At 54.1% G+C, this 19,025-nt stretch overlaps 1 protein-coding gene across 4 annotated transcripts in view; it reads right to left on the reverse strand.

The window, feature by feature from the left end:
- Window positions 1–421: 421 nt before the first annotated feature.
- Window positions 422–19,025, reverse strand: part of NRG2 (neuregulin 2) — a 201,026-nt gene continuing 182,422 nt past the window's right edge. Inside the window, exons 5-11 of one of the 4 annotated variants that reach the window (XM_066343498.1) lie at window positions 16,330–16,388; window positions 11,336–11,359; window positions 7,544–7,646; window positions 5,246–5,369; window positions 4,767–4,894; window positions 3,713–3,940; window positions 422–1,301 (exon numbers count right to left, since the gene is read on the reverse strand). In XM_066343498.1, coding sequence (XP_066199595.1) covers window positions 551–1,301; window positions 3,713–3,940; window positions 4,767–4,894; window positions 5,246–5,369; window positions 7,544–7,646; window positions 11,336–11,359; window positions 16,330–16,388 — 1,417 coding nt within the window. In that variant the 3' untranslated portion in view covers window positions 422–550. Of the gene's footprint in view, window positions 1,302–3,712; window positions 3,941–4,766; window positions 4,895–5,245; window positions 5,370–7,543; window positions 7,719–11,335; window positions 11,360–16,329; window positions 16,389–16,757; window positions 16,835–19,025 lie in introns of all 4 variants that reach the window. The other 3 variants (XM_066343500.1, XM_066343499.1, XM_066343496.1) reach the window with 3 other exon arrangements.

Raw genomic sequence — 19,025 nt, forward strand, 5'->3', positions numbered from 1 at the left:
TCTGGACATGACCTGACCCCAACTCTATATCCAAGCCTAGGATCCCTGGCCTTTCCTCAGGGGACCCAGGACTTGCAAGGGGGCAAAGGGCCAATCCATCACTGCCCCTCATCTCACCCCCCAACCCCGAAGCCTCTTCTCTGACTGCTTTTTCTCGCCCCCACCAGCTCAGGATCCTACATTCCCTCCACCCCCACCCCAGAAACCACACTTTTCTCCAGGAGCTCCAGATTAGCGTACAGCAAAAGGCACCACAATATAGGTTTCTATTAAAGAGTCAAAAAATTGTCCCATCTCTCTTTTTTTTGTTGTTTCTTTTTTTTTTCCGAAGCTGTAAATCAGGATGTTACATATAAATATTTTCCTTATAAAAACGTCTTTGCCGTTAGCTAGTATTATAAGACAATTTTTGCTAAAATGAAAATAAAACATTTTGTTATACCTTTTCCCTTTTATAGAAAATAAAAATATTTTTATTTCTTTTTTTCCTCTTTTCTCCAGTCGGTGGTCTCCCTTCTCCTTAAAGACGGGGGAGGGGGGAGGGAGGGCCCTAGAGGGGCGCCGAGTCCTGCTTGGCCCGCGCGGGCAGCCCGCGGCTGTGTCTGCTGCTGGCCTGGGTGCTGTGGCTTTCCAGGGAGTAGTAAGTCCTGCTGTCCGCCGCCCCGCACAGCGGCGGCGAGTCCGAGCGCAGCGCCTCGTGAGCCGCGCGCAGGCCGAGGAAGGGCGTGCTCTCGGCAGCCAGCGCCCCGTCCGCGTCGTCCGCGTCGTCGTCCGAAGCTGACGCCGAACCGCCTCCCGAGCCGCTGCTCAGCGACAGCGAGTCCCGCGCCGCGCGTGCGCGCTGCGCCGCCAGCCCGTTGAGGCGCGAGCGGCGCCAGCGCCGAGGCCCCGCCGACGTCCTGCGGGACGCGCCGCGAGCACGCGGTGGCGGCGGGGGCGCGCACTCCTGCGTGGTCTCGTACTCGTCGTCCTCCGGGATGCGGAAGGGGCTGGCGGGCAGGCTGCCCAGGCTACCGCCCAGCGCGCAGGCGCCGCGCCGCGGCCCGGGCCCCATGGCGGGGTAGTAGTAGCTGTCGTAGCTGCGCTGCATGTCGGCCCCGGGCCCGGGCTCGGGAGGCACCGGGTGCCGCAGGAGCGGCTGCTGCTCCGCTAGGCGGTAGCTGATGGGAGCGGCCGGTGGCAGCGAGACCGCGTGCGCTGAGTTGGGGGACGTAATCTCGAAAGTCGGCACCTGCGTGGCCAGCGAGTAGTGGAAGTCCACGGGAGAGAGGCGCGCGGGCGTGGTCAGGGCCGACACGTACCTGCGGGAAAAGGCACAGGCATGGGCCTGGGGCCCGGAGGTGGGGCAGAACCTAATGAAAAGCAAAGGTCTTTCCGGAGGTCACGCATGACTGCAAGAATTATGGTGGTAAGCCTCAGTGACCTTAAGCAATTTCCTTAAACTCTGAGCCTCAGTTTCCTTATCTGTTAAGCAGGGATAACCACAAATCCATCAGTGTATCAATGGGATGTTCTAGCCCAGTGCCTGCCTGGGCCTGGATAAGCCTCCGTGAATGGTCCTCTACTGTGGGGATGCTCAGTCATTGGTAGTCCTGAGTTGTTACTTTAGGTCATGCTTAGGCTGGGGCATCTGACATATACTATCTCATATAATACAGTAATTCTCTAAGACCCTTATGTTAGTCCCGTATGACACATGAGGAGACCGAGATTCAGAACATTTAAGTCACTCAGGGTTCACACAGCCAGGAAGTGGTGGAGCTGGGATTTGAACAGAGGCTAGGCAGAAACCAGGACTCATACTGCCCAATTCCAGAAGCTACGAGTCCCTATTCAGCCACCCCTATGACTTGGACTCACTGTCCCTGCAGGGACAGTTCATCCCATGGCTGATGGCTTCAGTAGAGGACTCCTCACACTTCAGGGCTGACAGTTATCAAGACCCCACCAAAGTATCTCTGCTTGGGGCTAAAGACCACCAGTTCTTCCAAAAGTTGGCTCTTGCTAATATCTCCCAGTCTGGGTCCCAGGTACCTGTCTCTTTTCTTCCTCCATGCCCTTCTTGCTGAGGTCCATTAGCCTTTTGCCCAACATTTGTCCACCTCAGTACAAGGTCCACCCACCTGCATGCCCTCTCTTCCAAACTGTAGAGCTGGCATCTCACTGCTCTCTGGAGTCCCCATTACTCTTTTTGAATCATCTGATGCCCCTCTCTTCCCTCTCCCACATGTACATCCGATTAACCGCCAAATCGAACCCATTCTCCCTCTCCTGGAGCCACTCTCCACCCTGCTCCACCCCATCCTGGGCCTACTTGTTCACACTCATCATTTCCCAACCCAGGTTCTCTCCTCCTTCACTCTTTGCAGTCCTCAGAGCACTCTTAAAGCCACAGCTCTGCTTACCCACCCAAGGCCCACTCCCTGAGTAGAAGCCCAGGGCCATCAGCCATCCATCTGGCTGTGGCCTGCCTGTTCAGGCCCAGCTCCTCTTCCCACACCTCACTGTGCTCTAGGCATCTCTCTTACCAGCCATGTTCCGAAATGCCTCTGCTATAACAGCTCAAAATGTTCATCTGGCCTGGAATTCCTTCCGCATCTCTCTACCTCACAATCATTAAGGAGTCCTGTTGCCATTGATAACACCAGTTACATCTCGTGAGTACCAGCTCCATGCCAGGTAGGAGGCAAAGTGCATGTGATCTCTGGTGGCCATCACAAGAACCATGATGATAAGGCATTGTTCTCCCTACTCTACAGCTGAGGAAGTGAAGGCACAGAGGTGATCAACCTGCCCAAGTCACACAGGTCGTGGAGCTGGGTTTGGATTAGAAAACCTGGCTGCTTCCGGAGCCTGTAGTCACACTGGGTTTCTTTGCCCTGTTTGGGTGCCCTGTGCATAGAACTTTCCATGGGCAGCTGTGAGCTTCAGTGGTTTGTGCCTGTGGCTTGGAACTCCTTGGGAGCAAGAACCAGGTGGATCCCCAGGCAGGCCTGCCCCACATGGGGACAGCATGGAGTAGGCTGAGTTGAGGCTAGAACATCTGCTGCTCTCCCTCCACTCCAGCCTGGAGTTCCTGGTGTTCAGCACTGTCCTCTGCTCTCCTCCCACAGACTCCACTTGCCAAGGCTGAGCTTGAGGAAGGGGGCTGGCCCTATGACTTCTGGCTTGGAGTCAAGGAAGAAGGGGAATTTTCTGGTTCTCACTGCTCGGGCCTGCGTTCATTCTTGGCTCATGCCCATCCTGTACTGATCAGTCTCCTGGTTGTCCTGTAAGACAACCTCCTCTCCCATCCTCCCATCTGCTCAATTTTAGTGCCTTTTTGTCTCTGCTGGGACATGGGGCCCCTAGGTAACACCAGGGCAAGACAAGCATATGTTCTGGTTTGTTCGGGACAGCCCGTTTGTTCCTGATCTTCCAGTACAATTATTAACAACATCCTCTTCTACTCTGAAAAGTGTCCTAGTAGGACAATTAAGTTAGATGGTCACTGCACACCAGGGTCCACTGGCCCAGCTACAGAGCCAGTCTGTCATTAACATGGTGATGACATGAGCAGATCACCGAACCATTTAGGGATTTTTTTTGCGCATCTGGAAGATGTGAATGAGGCTCTTTGGAATGTCTCTGAGGTGCCCTAAAGGTTGGCCCTGGGTTAGGGGTGCCAGCTCTCTGGGAGAGGTGGGGCACAGGTCACAGGGTAGGAACTGACCTCTCACTGTGTGGGGAGTCACGCAGGGAGTCTATGGAGTCATGGTAGGGTGGCACGGTGGCCCTGCGCTGCTCCTCCAGGCTGTAGGCTGCTGCCCGCCGTGCTCGGGCCTCCACGCATGCTGGGCTGTTGCACTTGCTGGTGCCCACTGATGACAGCATGATGCCTGACTGGGAGTCAGAGGTCAGGCTCTCAGAACGTTCCAGGCTCCATGTATGGCTCTCATGCCTGAAGAAGCCAGGAGGAGGTAGGGGTGGTGGTCAGAACGGGGCAGGGCAGCAGAGCAGAAATGGTCCTAACCCCCATCCCCGGTTCTTCATTCCATCTCAGCCTCCCTCAGCTCACTGCCCTCTCCACTCTGGGCTGATGGGCAGTATCACAAATGCCCAACCCCAGCACAGGGAGAAGGGCTGGGTCCCGTGGGTGGGTGAGCTGCAGCGCGCACAGGCCGCTTCCTTTCCTCTCTGCAGCCCCAGCCCCAGCCCCACCCCCAGCCTCAGCTCTTCCACTTCATGGGCCTTAGCCACCTATGTCAGGAGCCCCAGTGGCCAGTGCAAGGGAGCCTGCCTATGCCATGTTGGTCCCCAGGGGAGAAAGGGGCCAACCATGTTATTTCTGAGCTGTGTGAGCCTTTGCATTTATGTGGACAGGCCTCCCCAACTCTGGAGAAAAGAAGGCTAAGGTGGACTAAGGTTTCTGTGGCCAAACCCAGGAGAGGGCATTAAATAGCTCTGGGTGGTTGAGTGAGTTGGCAACCGATGCCAGAGAAGGTGGTGCTAATGAGGTCCTAACCAAGTTAAACATTAGGGGGAGCACACTGATGTTGTTGTTTCTCTGGGGCTGGTTCAGACTGGAAAGGGGGATCTGGTCCCCTGAGCAGTGGGTTCTGATTTGGAGTGCCCCCCACTTCACCCTCCCATACAGAGGGACCCTCAATACAGAGCCTGGCTGGTGATTTCTGTGTGTGTCGCAGGCAGGTGTGCGATGCATATGTCCTCGCTGTGTGCAGGTAAAGGAGTCTGCACATCTCTCTGGGGACCTTGGTGGTGCCCACCTGTGGCTGGAAGTGGGCGTGGCTGTGGAGCAGTGGTGAGACGGAGAACAGGAGTGGCTCCCAGAGAAGGTGGTCTCAGTTTCCCTTCGGATGACATGGTCTGTGGCTGGCACATTCTTGGAGATATACTGGAACAGAGTTGGGCAGGAGTTAGTGACAGGTGACTGAGCTGGCCCTCCTTTCTGGTGGAAATGGGAAGGCGAGGCATTAAGCTCCAGGTTGGTGGGGTTGGGGGGCTGGTCGACTGGATTAGTGACTCGGTGTTGGGGTAGCGATGGCCCCTGTGGACCAACAGTCCCCCTACCCTTTCTTAAAGAAGTGGGCAAAGCAAGACCAGTGATCCTGGTGAGGCAAGACTAGGCTAGCAAACAAGGCTGAACATGGGAGGGACTGGCTGCTGCCCTGGCCCACTCTTTATGGGCACAAGGGGGCTATCTGTACAGTGAGGGCTCAGAGGGGGACCTGGGAATACCACTTACATCTGCCATCTGGATCTCCTCAGGGTCCAGCCGGGGGTGGCTAGGCCCATTGGCCAGGCTCCGGTTCTGATGGGCTGGACACATGTTCTGCCGGAGGTGGTTGTGCATCTGCTTCCGCTGTTTTCTGCACAGGGGAAGGGTGCATTCGCCTGGCATGTCCCCACACACATTTGAACTCCCCTAGTTGCCCCTCTAGGGGAGTTAGTCTCCTCTGCCTGGACTGCCCTGGCGGCCTCCTGCTCTTGTCATGCCCAGGCTGCCCTCAGGACTCCCCAGTCTGTCCCTACACCATCACTACTAGCCTGAATGTAACAGGACCTGAGCATTGTGTAATGAGCTTTGGTTCTGCTGAGAGAGTAGAACTTCACTACTTTTTAGCTCTGTAACCCTGGGCGAGTTACTTAAATTCTCCATGTTTTACTTTCTTCATCTATAAAATGGGGTGATCATTTACCCACCCCAAATACCTCAATTACCTCAGTGGAGGATCAGGAGGAGATAAAATATTAAAGCATAGTGCTGGCCCGCCCTCTCATTCATCCATTCACTTGGTATTTATTGGCTTTTACTATGTGCCAGATGCAATTTTGGAGCAGAGAAGGAGACAGACATGGTCCCTGCCCTCTTGGAGCTTGCAGGTCAGTAGGGAGGTCGATGATAAACATATAAACAAGTACATGAACAAGATACTTTCAGCAAAGTGTTATGAAGAAAACATAAGAGTGCAGTGGTCAGGGAGTTGAGGCCTATCCAGCTACTTTACTTTGGTATATAGTAAGTGCTCATTACATTTGTTTTATAATCCATGAGTCTAATCATGTCACCCCCCTGTTTAAAACCCTTCCTTGGCCCTCAGTTCCTGTATCTCTCCCCAGCTCTGTCTGTCACTGGCCACCTTCCACCCAAGCTTGCTGCAACCTTGGAAGGCTGTTTCTGATCCTCCACCGTGCCTGCCTTCTCTGGCCTCTGGTCCTTTGCACATGCTGTTGTTAATCCAGCAGGAATACAGTCTCAGACTCTTCACCTGCTAACTTCTGCTCATTTCTCAGACCCAGCCTAATGCTCCTCCTCAGGGAACCCCTTTGTGCCCTTGGTTGAATTGAGGTACCCCTGAAATGTGTCCGGTGACAGTGGACCTCATGTTTAGGGTACTGGCCATGTTCTTGAAGTTTCTTTGAGAAAATGAGTAAGTGCAGTGGAGGTTAGAACATAGGGCTTGCTTTCCCCCCAGTGCTTGGCCTCAATTTTCCTACATGGACCCAGTCTCCCCTACCTGAATTCCAATTTCCTCCACACTTTTCTTTGACCTTTCTGGTCCTGAACGCATTCAACACAAGGCTGTCAGGGCCTTGGATCCCATATAGGGGTAGCAGAATTCAAGACCAAGGGGTTCAGTCCCCAAATGGTGGCTATGCTCAGATTCTTGCTCTCCAGAAAAGAATGTGACAAACCTTTCATTTTTCTGCACTACATCATTCTCTAATCTTTGTTGGTTCCCCATTACCTGCAGGATAAACCTAGCCTCCCTAGCTTGGCATTCAAGGTCCTCTGGTGCCATCTGGGTTCTAGCTGTTTTCTCTTGACTCTAATCCTTTGTACCCGCTGATCTGGTTGCTGGTTGCTAGTTCCTGCTTATGCTCCAGGAACATAGCTGACCCTGTCCTGCATTTGTCTTTTAGCTCGTATTCTACTAGAACTGCCCACACCTCTTCCGCCCTTTCTTTCCCCTTGCCCTGGGGTTCTGCTCCCACCTCTTCTCTGCTCAGGCATGGCTCAACCCCACCTTCTCTGTGATCTTGCCTGGACTGCTCACAGGTGGGACCAGGCAGTGCCTTTTGAAGCCTCTTTTTGCCTTGGGGATGTACCCTTCCTCTCTGCACTTCCCCACCCCCCGACCCTGCCCAGTGCATGCCTACTGGACTGGGCAGATGCTCCCTCAGAGTGTCCTCTGAGGTACAGACTAGGACTATTGCCATTTATAGAAGAGGACTCAGATTCATCCGTTTGCTCAGGGTCATATGGAAATGGTTGAGCTGGATTCAGACCCAAAGTCCTCTTAAAATGCCTGTGCTCATGATCATTCCCTCTCAGTTCTCTGAGGCCCGTCTCCCCCACTCTCTGTTCCTGCCCTTTGGCCCCATAGAAACTGCAGAGGGCATCTGGGGCATATGAAGGTGTGTGTATGGGGTAGGCCTGGCACCAGGGGTGGAGGGGGGAGGAAAGCCTGTCCCCCAAAAGCGGCCTTTGTGAGGCTTAGCCCTGGCTTGGCTTGCCTCGGCCAGAATGCCTGACACTCACTTGGTCTTGCAGTAGGCGACCACACAGACGATGCCCACAACCAGCAGAGCCACGCAGATGCCAGTGATAGTCAGGACCCTCTTCTGGTACAGCTCCTCAGCTTCTGCAGAGGCAGGGGGTGTGAGGGAGCCGGGTAGGTGGTTGACCTGTGGCGACATTGGCGCAGAGACACCCCCTGCCCCCAAAGCTTTGGGCTTTCTTCTGCTCGGTCTTGCCCGGCTCCTCCCCTCTCCTTCCCTCCCCAGCAGTCTCCTCCCCCCTACCCGTTGCTCCTGGATTGCTTTCTGCTCCCCCAAACTCCACCTACCCATGGATCTGGGCACAAGTGACTATGCCCAAGTTCACCTTCCCAAACCACACGCCCTGCTTGGGGCATGTGAGTGGAAAATGCAGGGGATAGGGCGATGGAGGTGAAGTTTCCAAGGCCATAGACAAGGGCAGCTCAGCTTGGCAAGCAACCCTGCCCTGTCCCACTATGGCCTGGTGGCTTTAAGGACCTTGACGGACTGGGGGAGCTATTCTTTATGGTGGTGAACATGCAACCCCGGGCAGAGGCCTGGCTTGCTACTGCAGCTTCTCTAAGAAGGTGGAGAGTGGCTTGTTCTGGGCTGGTGACAGGGCATCTGACCCAGAGGCTTGGCAGAGCAGACCAGGCCCATGGGGAAAGGCCTGTGTTCATCCCTGCAGCCTGGTCAGGGCTGTGGCCCTGGCCCATGCCAGCCCTCCTTTCCCTCTCTGTGAGAAGCTCCCAGTGGCAGCATGGCCCTTGTGCCCCAGGACAGTCCTTGTGCTCCAGGTATAGTCCCACCCTTTCTGAGGAGCTAACCTAGGATGGGCCTCAAAGCCCTCAAAAAGACCCGACTAGCCCTCTCCCCCTCCCACTTCTTGGTGGAGTGCCCTCTACCCTTCTAGAACAGAGAAAGCAGGAGGAAGGACAGGAGAAAAGCCATAGTGAAGGCATACAGCCTAGACACCCTGCTGTCCCCACCTGCACGTGCTGGCTGGCCCTCCCACATGGCTTCTGTTCTGAGCCCTGGGAGCTGTCTCCCAGCCCTCGGGCGTGCCGCACCTCCTGTGGCAGAGGTATACCCACCAGTCAGCACCTGGGGGAACAAACCCTCCGGACACGCGCACCTGGAGGACTCTGCCTGTCTGATACACCCCACAGACCCCTTCACAAAGATGCATCCACACACATCCAGAGACACACATATGCACACGCACACACACGTGCACGTGCAGTCATGTCCACCGACACACAGTCATGTGGACTCTTGAACAAACAACTCTCTACCCCAGACTCCCATCTCAGGGCTCTGTGGTCCGTGTCCTGCCTCAAGTTCTCATCCTCATCCACCCCTCAGCCCTCTCCAGTCAGACATCCTGTCTCTTGTCACTCATCTGAGACCACCCTGGTCATGGTCATTGACAACCTCTCGGCTGAGTCCCCTGAGAGCTGCTGGGCTCACTCCTGTTCTCTCCTGGGTTTGCTCCCCCTTCGCTGGCTAATGTCTCCGTCTCAGCTGCTGCTTCCTGCTCCACCATGTGGGCTGCAAGGCAGGAGGGCAGTGCTCTCAGGCTTCCTTCTCCCCGCCTGCCCTCTCTCCCTTCATGCTCTTACCCAGACTTGGCTTTCAGGGCCTTCTATGTGCAGCTGACTCTCAAATGTATATCTCCTCTCTGACTTCTCCCTGAGCTCTAGACTTCTAATCCAAGGGCCATGGCCCAGCTCAAGCTCTGATCCCCGCCCTCTTTCCAAACCTGCTCCCTGCTCTCCCCATCTCTTCAGTGGCAGCCCACCTTTCTTGTTGCTCAGGCCCCAAATCATTCCTGATTACTCTGTTCCTCCCCACCTACCCTGGTACCTGATCCATTAGCAAGTCTTGTCAGCTCTACCTCCCAAGTAGACCGTGGATCTGATCGCTTCTCATCATTTCTGTTGCTTCCAGATTAGTCCAAGATAATGCCGTTTCTCACTTGGACAGCTGGTCACCTTCTGACTGGTTTCTCTGCTTCTATTCCTCCCCACCCTGTCCCACAACCCAGTCTGTTCTCCAGCCAGAAGCCATACTGATTTACAGCCACAAATGGCTCACAATGGCTTCCACTGCACCTTGAATACAACTCAAAGCCTTATGATGGCTCCCCCCTTCCCTTCTGCTCACCTGTGGTCCTCTTTCCTATGTCCCCTATGCTCCAGAGTCGTGGACAGTCTTTCTGTCCACTGAATGAGGCAAGCTCACACTGCTGACTTGCTGTGCCCCTGCCTCAAACACTCTCCCCCAGCTGTTTCTGCAGGGCTGGCTACTTTTCATGTCACTAAATGTCACCTCATTGGACAAGCCTTCCCTGACAGCTTAATTGTTCCCACTCCAGCTAGGCACTACCCCATTACTACCTTCTATTTTCTGGATAGCTCTTACCACTGTCTGATAGCTCTCCAGTTTGTTTTATTATCTGTCTTACCCTGGGAATCTGAACATCAGAAAGGCGGGTACTTTGTGCCAGATCACCAGATTCTGGCAAATTCCAGGGTTTGGCAGATGTTTGTTGAGTTGGTGAGTGAATGAGTGTACAGACCACCATGACAGATGCAGACATATTCACTTAGGCTCACACTCTCCTCCGCACTCTCACAGTTCTACCTGCACAACCTCAACCTGTAACTAAAGGTATTCCATTGCGCCCCTCTATGTACTCACACCCTACACTGAGAGACCTAACAACTATAAACACCTTCACCCTCTACAGCACACACCCCTACAGATCCACTGCTGTGCACCCTGCCACGCCACACAGACCCCACCCAGAATCAGCCACTCTCCTCCCCACCCCGTCACAGTCAACAGACAGACACTCTCACATAGACTTAGCTCTAGCTTCTACTGAGAACATCTGATAGCAGCTGGTTGGCGGGGCCCTGGGGCCTCCCCAAACCTGCCATGAAACAGCCTTTCCATTACTAAAGGCTCCACACCACATCTGAAGTCTGACACCACAGAAGCCTCGGCCCCTGTAAAACATCTGGACATTTGAGCTAGGGTGGAGCCTTCCAGCACAAGCCAGAGAGCAGGACAGATGACCCCTCAAAGTCCCTTCCCATCCGAGGTGTCTTCCAGGGGCCAGAGGGCAGGAGTAGGAGAGAGGTAAGGTTCTCCACGAGGAGGGGGTCAGGAGGGCAGGCATCAGAGGCCAGCCCTCCCTACACCCTTGCTTACAGACGAACTTGCGTGCTATCGTGGGAACAGATCATGAAGGGAGTGACAGCCTCAAGCAGATGGCAAAGCCTGGCAGACCCAGGGCTGGGGGCAGAGACAAACAGTGTTCTCAGCCGCCAGCCTGGTGCAGGATGGAAAGCAATGGAGATGGAAAAGGGAGAAGGCAAGGGGATTAAAGTTAAGTGGAAAATGCTGCCTCTCTGCACAACCCTCCAAACCAAGATGCCATGGCTTCCAGACACGGGCTCTCGAGGCTCCAACCCACTGGCTGTACACAGCTCAGGAGGCCCCGCCCTTCGGAGGCCTCCCAGCCGTCAGCCCCAGGCAAGGGGGCAGTGCCATTCACTGCGGCCACAGTGTGACTCCCAGGGTGCCCTGCTTTTCATGAGCTTCTCTTGTCTCCCCTAAATCAAAGTAGTTTGTGACTGGCCATCTTGATGAGGCCAGGGAAGAATTTGGGACTCTTCCCTTGTCCATGTTTTGGAAAGGAAGCCAAACACCCAGCACACATGGGTCAGAGGCTGTGGAGAAGGGCTGTGTGGACGGCACTTAGTGATAAATGAAGGCTCCGTACCCTTTAGTTCAAATCCAAGGTGCTCTGGCAGTGCAGAAGAGAGGAGGGTCAGAGAGGGAAGGGGATGGAGGGAGAGATACAGAGAGAGATGGGGGAGGGCAAGGGCAGGAGAGAGAGAGAGAGAAACGTTGGTCAGGACTCTTCAGACACCAGCAGCCAGCCTGTGAGGTGAAAGCAGGTTAGTGGTGTCCCCTCCCAGCTTCCTGAGCCCTTCCCCGGGAGCCCATCCCCAAGAGCCCCTGAGAGGGGTGGAGAGAGGAAGTGTTAGGATCAGCAGGCAGGGCAGGCTCTTTAGAGATGAGCTGTGGGGTTAGTACCTGGTGGGAGGCAGAGGCGCAAGAGTCAGTTGGCTTATGTCCCAGGGAGGAAAGGTGAGTGAGGGCGGGGATCCGAGGAGGAGTCCCCATTTCCCCCCTCCCAACACCAGCGCCAGGCCCTCAGCACTCTCAAGCCTCTCCTGGAAACAGCTTGCTCAGCCCTGAGCCCATTCATGGAGCTTATTTTTCTGTTCAGAATGAGGGTGTGGGCCCCCAGAATGGTCCCTTGTCCCTGTCTTGCCCTCACAGGCCCCACTGGCCTGTCCATCTACTAGGAGCCTGGGCATGGAGACTCAGAGTTTGTGAGGAGTGAGGAACAGGAGTGGGGAGTGGAGGAGGCCCCAGGCAGCCGGTAACTTCTCCACTTGATGCTCCCAACACCCTGGAAGCCTATAGGGGCTGGTCCTCAGGGTTCGAGCTGGATTTCGCAACTTTGGTAAGCAAACTGCAACTCTGAGAGAGAGACAAGTGGGTTCACTGTGCCCCTTGAGTGGTGGGCCAATATTTAAAGTGGGATCATATTGCAAATGTGCAGTTGCAGGGCCCTGCGAGGTAGGTGCCCATGCCATCCAAGGTGTAGGTAAGAAGGCCCTTCTTCCTAAGCGTGCCACTCCAAGCATACCCAGTCTCTCCAGCTCTCAGTCTCTGTTAAATGGAGGTTAGGCCTCACCGTGGCATCTCTGGGTGGTTTGCAACCTGGCTATGCTTCAGAACCAGACCAATGACAACAGGGTCTGGGTTGGGAGCCCAGAAATCTCCATAACGTTTTTGAAAAACTCACCTGCCATTCTCATGTAGTGGCCAGCTCCTGTCTGCAGACCTTGAGGCTCAGTTTTGCCCCTAATTTATGGTTGTGGGAAAGTCATAATCTTTGCTCATCTGTCAAAAGTGCCTGCACATAGTGAGGAGTCAGATGTGAGCAGGGCAGGACAGTGTGAGGCTCCACACAGGGGCAGGGCCCACACCGTGGCCTCCTCACATGCACACAGTAAGCTCAGCTCAATCAGGGAGCAGGTGAACTTGTGTGCTGATGCTCTCATCCCCTGCAGAGGAAGGAGAGCACCGGGACACCAGCAGGAAGTCCTCTGCATTGTCATCCCTGGACCTCTGCCTCCTCACAGGGGTTCAGAGGGTTCTGCAGTTGGAAAAGGGCAGGAGAGCATGGTGGCTCTGAGCCAGGGACCAAGATGGCTCAGATGGAAAGAGGCTCGAGGAAGATCCTGGTCCCTGACCCCCAGTTCCAAGCAGAGACACCTTTGAAGCATGAACCCAGCCCTTCCAAATCTGAGCCTTTCTGTGCATCCTGTGAAATGTGAGGTTGGGAGTGACCTCGAATGTGGTGTCTTTGCAGTCATTTTCTTACTGCTGGAGTAGGAGTCACCGTAAGCACAGTGAATCCACACCTCTCCCTGTGCTAAGCAGACAGTACAGACTTGACAAACTCAGAGTCTTCGGGGGCAACTTTCCCTGAGTCGTTAAACCTGTGGCCCCGGGGACCCTCCAGGTAGCTGGAGAGAGCTCACATTGTTTGGATATCCAGCCGTGCCTCCTAAGAGAGAGCAGCCTAGCTTGCCCTGGAACACTAAGAAGACTGGTTCATAGAGCTGGCCTGGGCCCCACTTTTGACTATTGCTGTATTAGATGAGGCAGCTGGGGCTCAGTGGTGCTAGAACTCGTTCCTAAGGTCACATAGCAAATTAGGAGGTAGAAGGGAGAATGGAGGCCACATCTTCAGTCTCTTGGGGCTAAACCATGGCTATTCCTGTCCATTGGGCAGCTCTGACCAGCTAGTCCTAAGGACAGTGACAATTTGCAGAAGTGAGCAGGGCTCCTAAAGCCATTTAAGAGTGTTCGTCTGCATCACTCCTCTAGTAGTAGCCATTGCAGCAGCTTCCGGGCCTCCTGACTGTCCTTCCCTTTGAGTCAGAGGCCAGTACTGTTTAGGATGGACCAGGGGTGGTTGGCAGGACTGGTGATGTCACTGAGGGCTTGGCCAGTCAGTAGGAAGGCAGTGCTGCTCTCCCTGCATTGGGGATGAATTCTGAGGGGCCTGCAGCTATACAGCCCCAGCAAAGAAAAGTCTACCACTTATCAGGTTCACTGGCTGCCGCTTGGTCAGGTAGAGTGGTACCATTGAGTCACAGACAGGTCCTATTGAGTAGAAATTTCATACTGACCAGTAACCATGCCAACATGGTGCTGGCTTCCAACAGGGCCAGGTTTAACAGACAATATACAAAGTGTTCATCCTGGGCTTGTCCTATGATACGCAGCCACAGGGGCCTGGACAAGGAGACCATGATATAGGCTCTAGAGCATATGCTCATGTATTTGTACATGTGAGAACATGCATGTTTGCACATGTGTGAATATATACTTGTGTGTTCATATGACTGCAGGTGAGTGCTCTTTTACATGGGGGTGGTATATACAGACACAAAAGTTTTGACTTTTGGGCTGTCAGTAGAAGGAGAAGCTTCAAAGTCCTAATGTGGCCACAGGCTCTGATTCCGTGGCCTCTGCAAGAACTAACCTAGTCTAATGGCTGGCTGTGCAGAGGAGGAAGGCCTGACAGACCCTGTGCTCAGGATGTGCTAGAAATCAGCCTCCAGGGGCTGATGCTGGCCCTCCTGCCTGAGCTGCACCCAAACAGCAGGCTCTTTGCTAAGCCCTTCCTATACATCACTTTTCATCCTCACAGCAACCTTACAGGCAGCAATGTTGTTATCCCCATTTTACAAATGTGAAAACAAAGACAGAGAAGTTAAATGAGGCCCCAAAACTAGTAAGCTTAGGAACTGGCATTTTATTCAGGTCTATCTGAATCTAAAGCTTGAACACTTAAGCTAGCATCTTCCTCTGCCTTTTTAATAATGATCTATCTGAGACAGCGCTGCATGAAGTGCTCTGGGCAAAGTGTATCAATCCTTCACCCAGAGCTAACAAGGGAGCAGCAGTGAGCCTGGTTACACTAGGCAGGAAGGCCTGGGCTGCACTGCCAGGCGCTTTTCTGAGTTCCCGGTCTGGTGACCATCCCAGAAGATCTGAGCTGAAAGCTGAAGTAGCCCAGCTGGCAGAGCAGCTTGGCCAGTGGCCGAGCTCAGAGGCTCTGCCTCTCTGATTCAGGATGGACTGGGACTCCCTGTCCAGAGCAGTCCTGTAAGCCAGAGAGGCTCTGGACCTACAGGTGAAAAGGAACAGGCCCTCACTCCTCTCAGTGCTGGTCCTCCGCCTCTGCCTGGCTGCTCTGCCCCATCCCGATCCCCCTCCTGACCTATGGTCCTCCAATAGGGCTGGATCTCACTCTGCAATTCTTCCTGGAACCTGGGCTCTAGAGAATTCTACTGGCCACATGCCCTGCCCACGGGCTCTGCTCTTATCACCCTGGCCTTCCTCTCTGACCTTCAATGGGAGGGTCTTGGGACAGTGCTGCCTCCCACACTTTACAAAGATAGTTGACCATCTCCGCCGACCAGCCCTTACCTCCCCCTGGACTCTAGTTTCCTCTCCAAGTCTTGGCTTCCAGGCTCCTAGAAGTGGAGGGAGAGGGTAGCATTTTCTAGGCTTTTGTGCTGTGGCCTGAGGATCCAAACCCCCAAATCCCTTTTTTCCAAGGACTACCTCAATGGCCCCCGGGGTCCTGCTCTCAGCCTCTTCTGGAGCTCCAGCTGTCCATGCCCAGGCCCCATCCCTGTGGTTCCTAAGCCCTCATGAGACCCAGCTGTCCTCTCTGGAGAGGAGGAGATGGGATGGGAGGGGGCAAGCAGGGTCCTAGTGTACCAGGAGGAGGTCCGGCCTTGCAGGCCAACAGACCGCTGGGCCCCAAACACAGTCCCTGGCCAGCTGGGACTTTTGCTCTGCTCCATCTCCACCTGGTGGCACTTAAAGGGAACTGCTCCCAGTTCCAAAGAAAACCATAATTGTGGCCTCATCCTTTGGCCACGGGGTTCACATTGTGCACACCAGAAAGCTCCACCCTCGAAGTGCAAGAAAAGAAGGGATGAACACCTGGATGGGGACTCAGACCAGAGAGGGCTGGAGGGAGTCACCAATTACCTCTTGATCCCTCAGTCCCTCTATCTTTTAGCATCCATGGCAACCCCAACCACATCCGGTAGCCACGTAAATGTCTGCGGTCTCTGGCCAATGTGGTAACCATTGCCATGGGATCTGTTCTCCCTCAACATCCCCTTCTCCACTCCCCATCACTGAAAGCTGAACCCAAACCAATTCTGGCCTGACCCAGAGCAGGCTTTCCGAGAACTCGTTTCTCCCAAGCACACCAGCACACATGTGCACACACTCACTGCCCTCCCCATTGGCAGCCTGACACCCTCCAAAAGGCCTTCAGAGGCAGGTCAGGACTTTGCAAATGCTTCTTCCTATGCTGGTCAGGCTGCCTGACCCCAGAAGCAGTCAGGAGGCCTGAGCGGCGCTCCAGCCAGGTGCAGGGAGAATTTGGTGTCACTGCACCCAGGCAGTACAGCGACTTAGGATGTGAGGGTGGCAGGGGCATATGGTTTCCTCTGCACAGGCTGCTGGTAAGCACTGAGGACTGAGAGGAGCCCAGGGCATCCCCATGTCTCCCTCTAGTCTCGCTACACAAAGCCCCAACCCTCCCACAGGGGGAGACTGTCAGTCACCAGGGAAGAAAGGAAATAGAAGAAAGAGACATACTGGAGAAGTTGACCATTGCGAACTGCTGACACCTGTCCCCGGTGTATCCCACAGGACACCTACCAAAAGAAAGAAAACCAGAAAGAGAGAGCCAGGATAGCAAGACACAGATATCGCAACACCCTGGCACAGGCTCCTGCCAATGCCAGCCAGGTTCCTTGCCAACGTTACCATTTGTACTGGCCTTGCCACTGTGCCCCTTACCTGCAGCCCTGAACTTTAAACCCAAGGATTAGGCCAAAAATGAAAAACAAAGCAAAACAAAACAAAACAAAAAACTAACAAACCAAAATACAGAAAAGAAAAGGAAACAAAACAGCCAAAGATCAAAACAACCAACACCCCTGGCCCTATGCCCTACATTGGGGGGGACTGCACCCAGAAGCTTTCTAAGGAGCAGGGACTCGTGTTTGTATCTTCAAACATACTTTGCTTAGGATCTGGCATGTACAATCGCAAAGGCAGTTTCTCCAAACATCTCTGTCCGAAGAATCCGTTTGGACATCTGGAGAAGGAAAAGGGGAAAAATCACAGAACAAACTGGCATCATCCGCGAGGCTCAGGTTAGAAATCAAAGTGCACAGTGATGAATGAGAAAACCAAGTCGGGCGCTGGGGCACACTCATCGCAGAAGGGGCTGGAGTCAGGGCTGGGTGGAGGGCTCAGAAATCTCCTTCAAATCTCTCTAATAGATGTGGCTCTGTGGGTAGTGGGGGTGGGGTGGGGCAGGGAGGAGAATGAATAGGGAAGTAAGGTGGGGAAATTGGGAACTTACTGCCTAATTGTTCTTATGATCCCTGAGACTTCCCTTCTGACCTGCCTGGGGCCCCAGGAAGCCAGAACTATAGCCCCTTGGTGCCAGGCAGTCAGCAGGCAGGGTGCTGGGGTTCTTTGGAATACTAAGTTCTAGGGAGCCATTCCTTTTAGGCCCTACCAAGGGGTTCTCTTCAGGGCTCTGGGCAGGTTTTCTCATCCATGAAACAGTCCCCAGGAAACTCAGATGAGAATGCTAAAATGCTGTTCCCAGACTGTGTGCCCATGACAAAAGGGGTCATGGAGACATCTCATCTGTTCTCTTGAAGGTTCTACGGCCAAATAAGTTTAGGCTTTCTTGTAGAGTGGCAGTGCACGCTGGCATATGAAAGGCTACACAAAGTTTTTTAGGGGGAAAGAATTGAAGTTTCCAGTGTGTCCCAAGTTTATTTGACCAGGGCCGTCTTTGTTTGAGGAACCCTTGTAACACAGTCTGGGGAGGGCTGTCCTAGAGCAATTGACATGGGAAAGCTTAGTGGGGAGAACAGGCGAGGCTAAAGAAAAGCCAGAATCACCAACACTCCAAAGCTGGCTCAGAACTGGCAAGAACTACGGTGGGACATGGGGGAGGCTCCCTGGGGACCCCAAGGCCTGTTCCACATCAGGAGCCTACTGGCTGCCTGGCACTCCAGCCTTCTCCCCATGACCTACTCCTCCACTGCTACCTGGCTCTGGCGGGGGCTCATTCTCTCACGTTGCCTCTCTATAGCTGCAAAGCACCACCTACTCCCATCTCCCTGACCATAATATCCTTCCCCCAGGTGTACTTCCTTTTGCTCTTTGGCTGCCACTCTCCCCTCAAGTGAGTCCCTGTCTTGCAGATTTCTGGGAGACATGCCCAGCCCTGTACTCTCTTCTAAACCCCAGCAAAGCCAGATACCTCAGGGAAGCCCTCCAGACAGGGCTAGACTAATCCTATCCGCTACTCAGAGATGGGTCTATGCTGCCTCTGCCTCTTCCTCCTTAGGAAATTAGGCCAGTCCATCACCAGTGTCCCCTCAATAATAGGTCATTGTTCAACATCAATCAAGAGGAGAGTGTACTCTACCTCTGAGCAGTTTAGTGTGTACAAACAATCAGTAGCCTCTTAAGCTTATAGGAAATGGTGGCCATTGGCTGTGATAGACACTCAGGAAAACCCTGTGGCCAGCAATCTAGCCTGGAGGATTGGCAGTGGTCAGTGAGCAGGTAACTGGAGTCTCTCTGGGCCTTGACATTGTCTCCCTCGGAGGAGGCAGGAGACTGGTCCCCGCAGTGGTGGCAGTGTGTGTGCAGCTAGGCCTCGCCAGTGTGTGGTGGTGGGCGGCTGGGAAGTGTGTCTGGAGATAGTGGGAGGGGGGCTACAAGTGAAACTGATGCACATTCATCCTGTTGAACAGGGTGGCTCAGAGGAGCTGGCTGCCACCTTGTCAGCCCATCCGTCTTTGATCCCTGGCCCTCATCCTCAATCGTCCCAGCCCAGGAAAATGGAGGTCTTGGCTAAGGCTATGGCTTCCCAACCAGCTCCAGTCAGGCTCAGCTCATCTTCCTCAGCTCTCAGAAACTGATGTCCACTTGGGAGGCAGACGGAAAGGGGAGAAGTGATATTTCAAGCAGCAGCACCCTTGGAGGTGGAGGATAAAGACCCAGAAACTTGCCAAAATGACTCTTGAAATCCACAAAGGAACAAGAAAGAGATAGGTTTGACTGTGTCCAATATCTGAGATTAGTCTGGCTTTGGAGACAGGGAAAACCTGTGTGTGTGCGTGTGTGTGTGTGTGTGTGTGTGTGTGTGTGTGTGTGTGTGTGTTAGGTGTGTTAGAGAGAATGGGGCGTGTAGGGGCAGGGGCAGGAGGAAACAAGGGGATCTTATTCCCAATGCTGACAGTCAGGAATGTTGTCCC

This window comes from Saccopteryx leptura, chromosome 6, assembly GCF_036850995.1.
Source record: "Saccopteryx leptura isolate mSacLep1 chromosome 6, mSacLep1_pri_phased_curated, whole genome shotgun sequence".
NCBI lineage: Eukaryota > Metazoa > Chordata > Mammalia > Chiroptera > Emballonuridae > Saccopteryx > Saccopteryx leptura.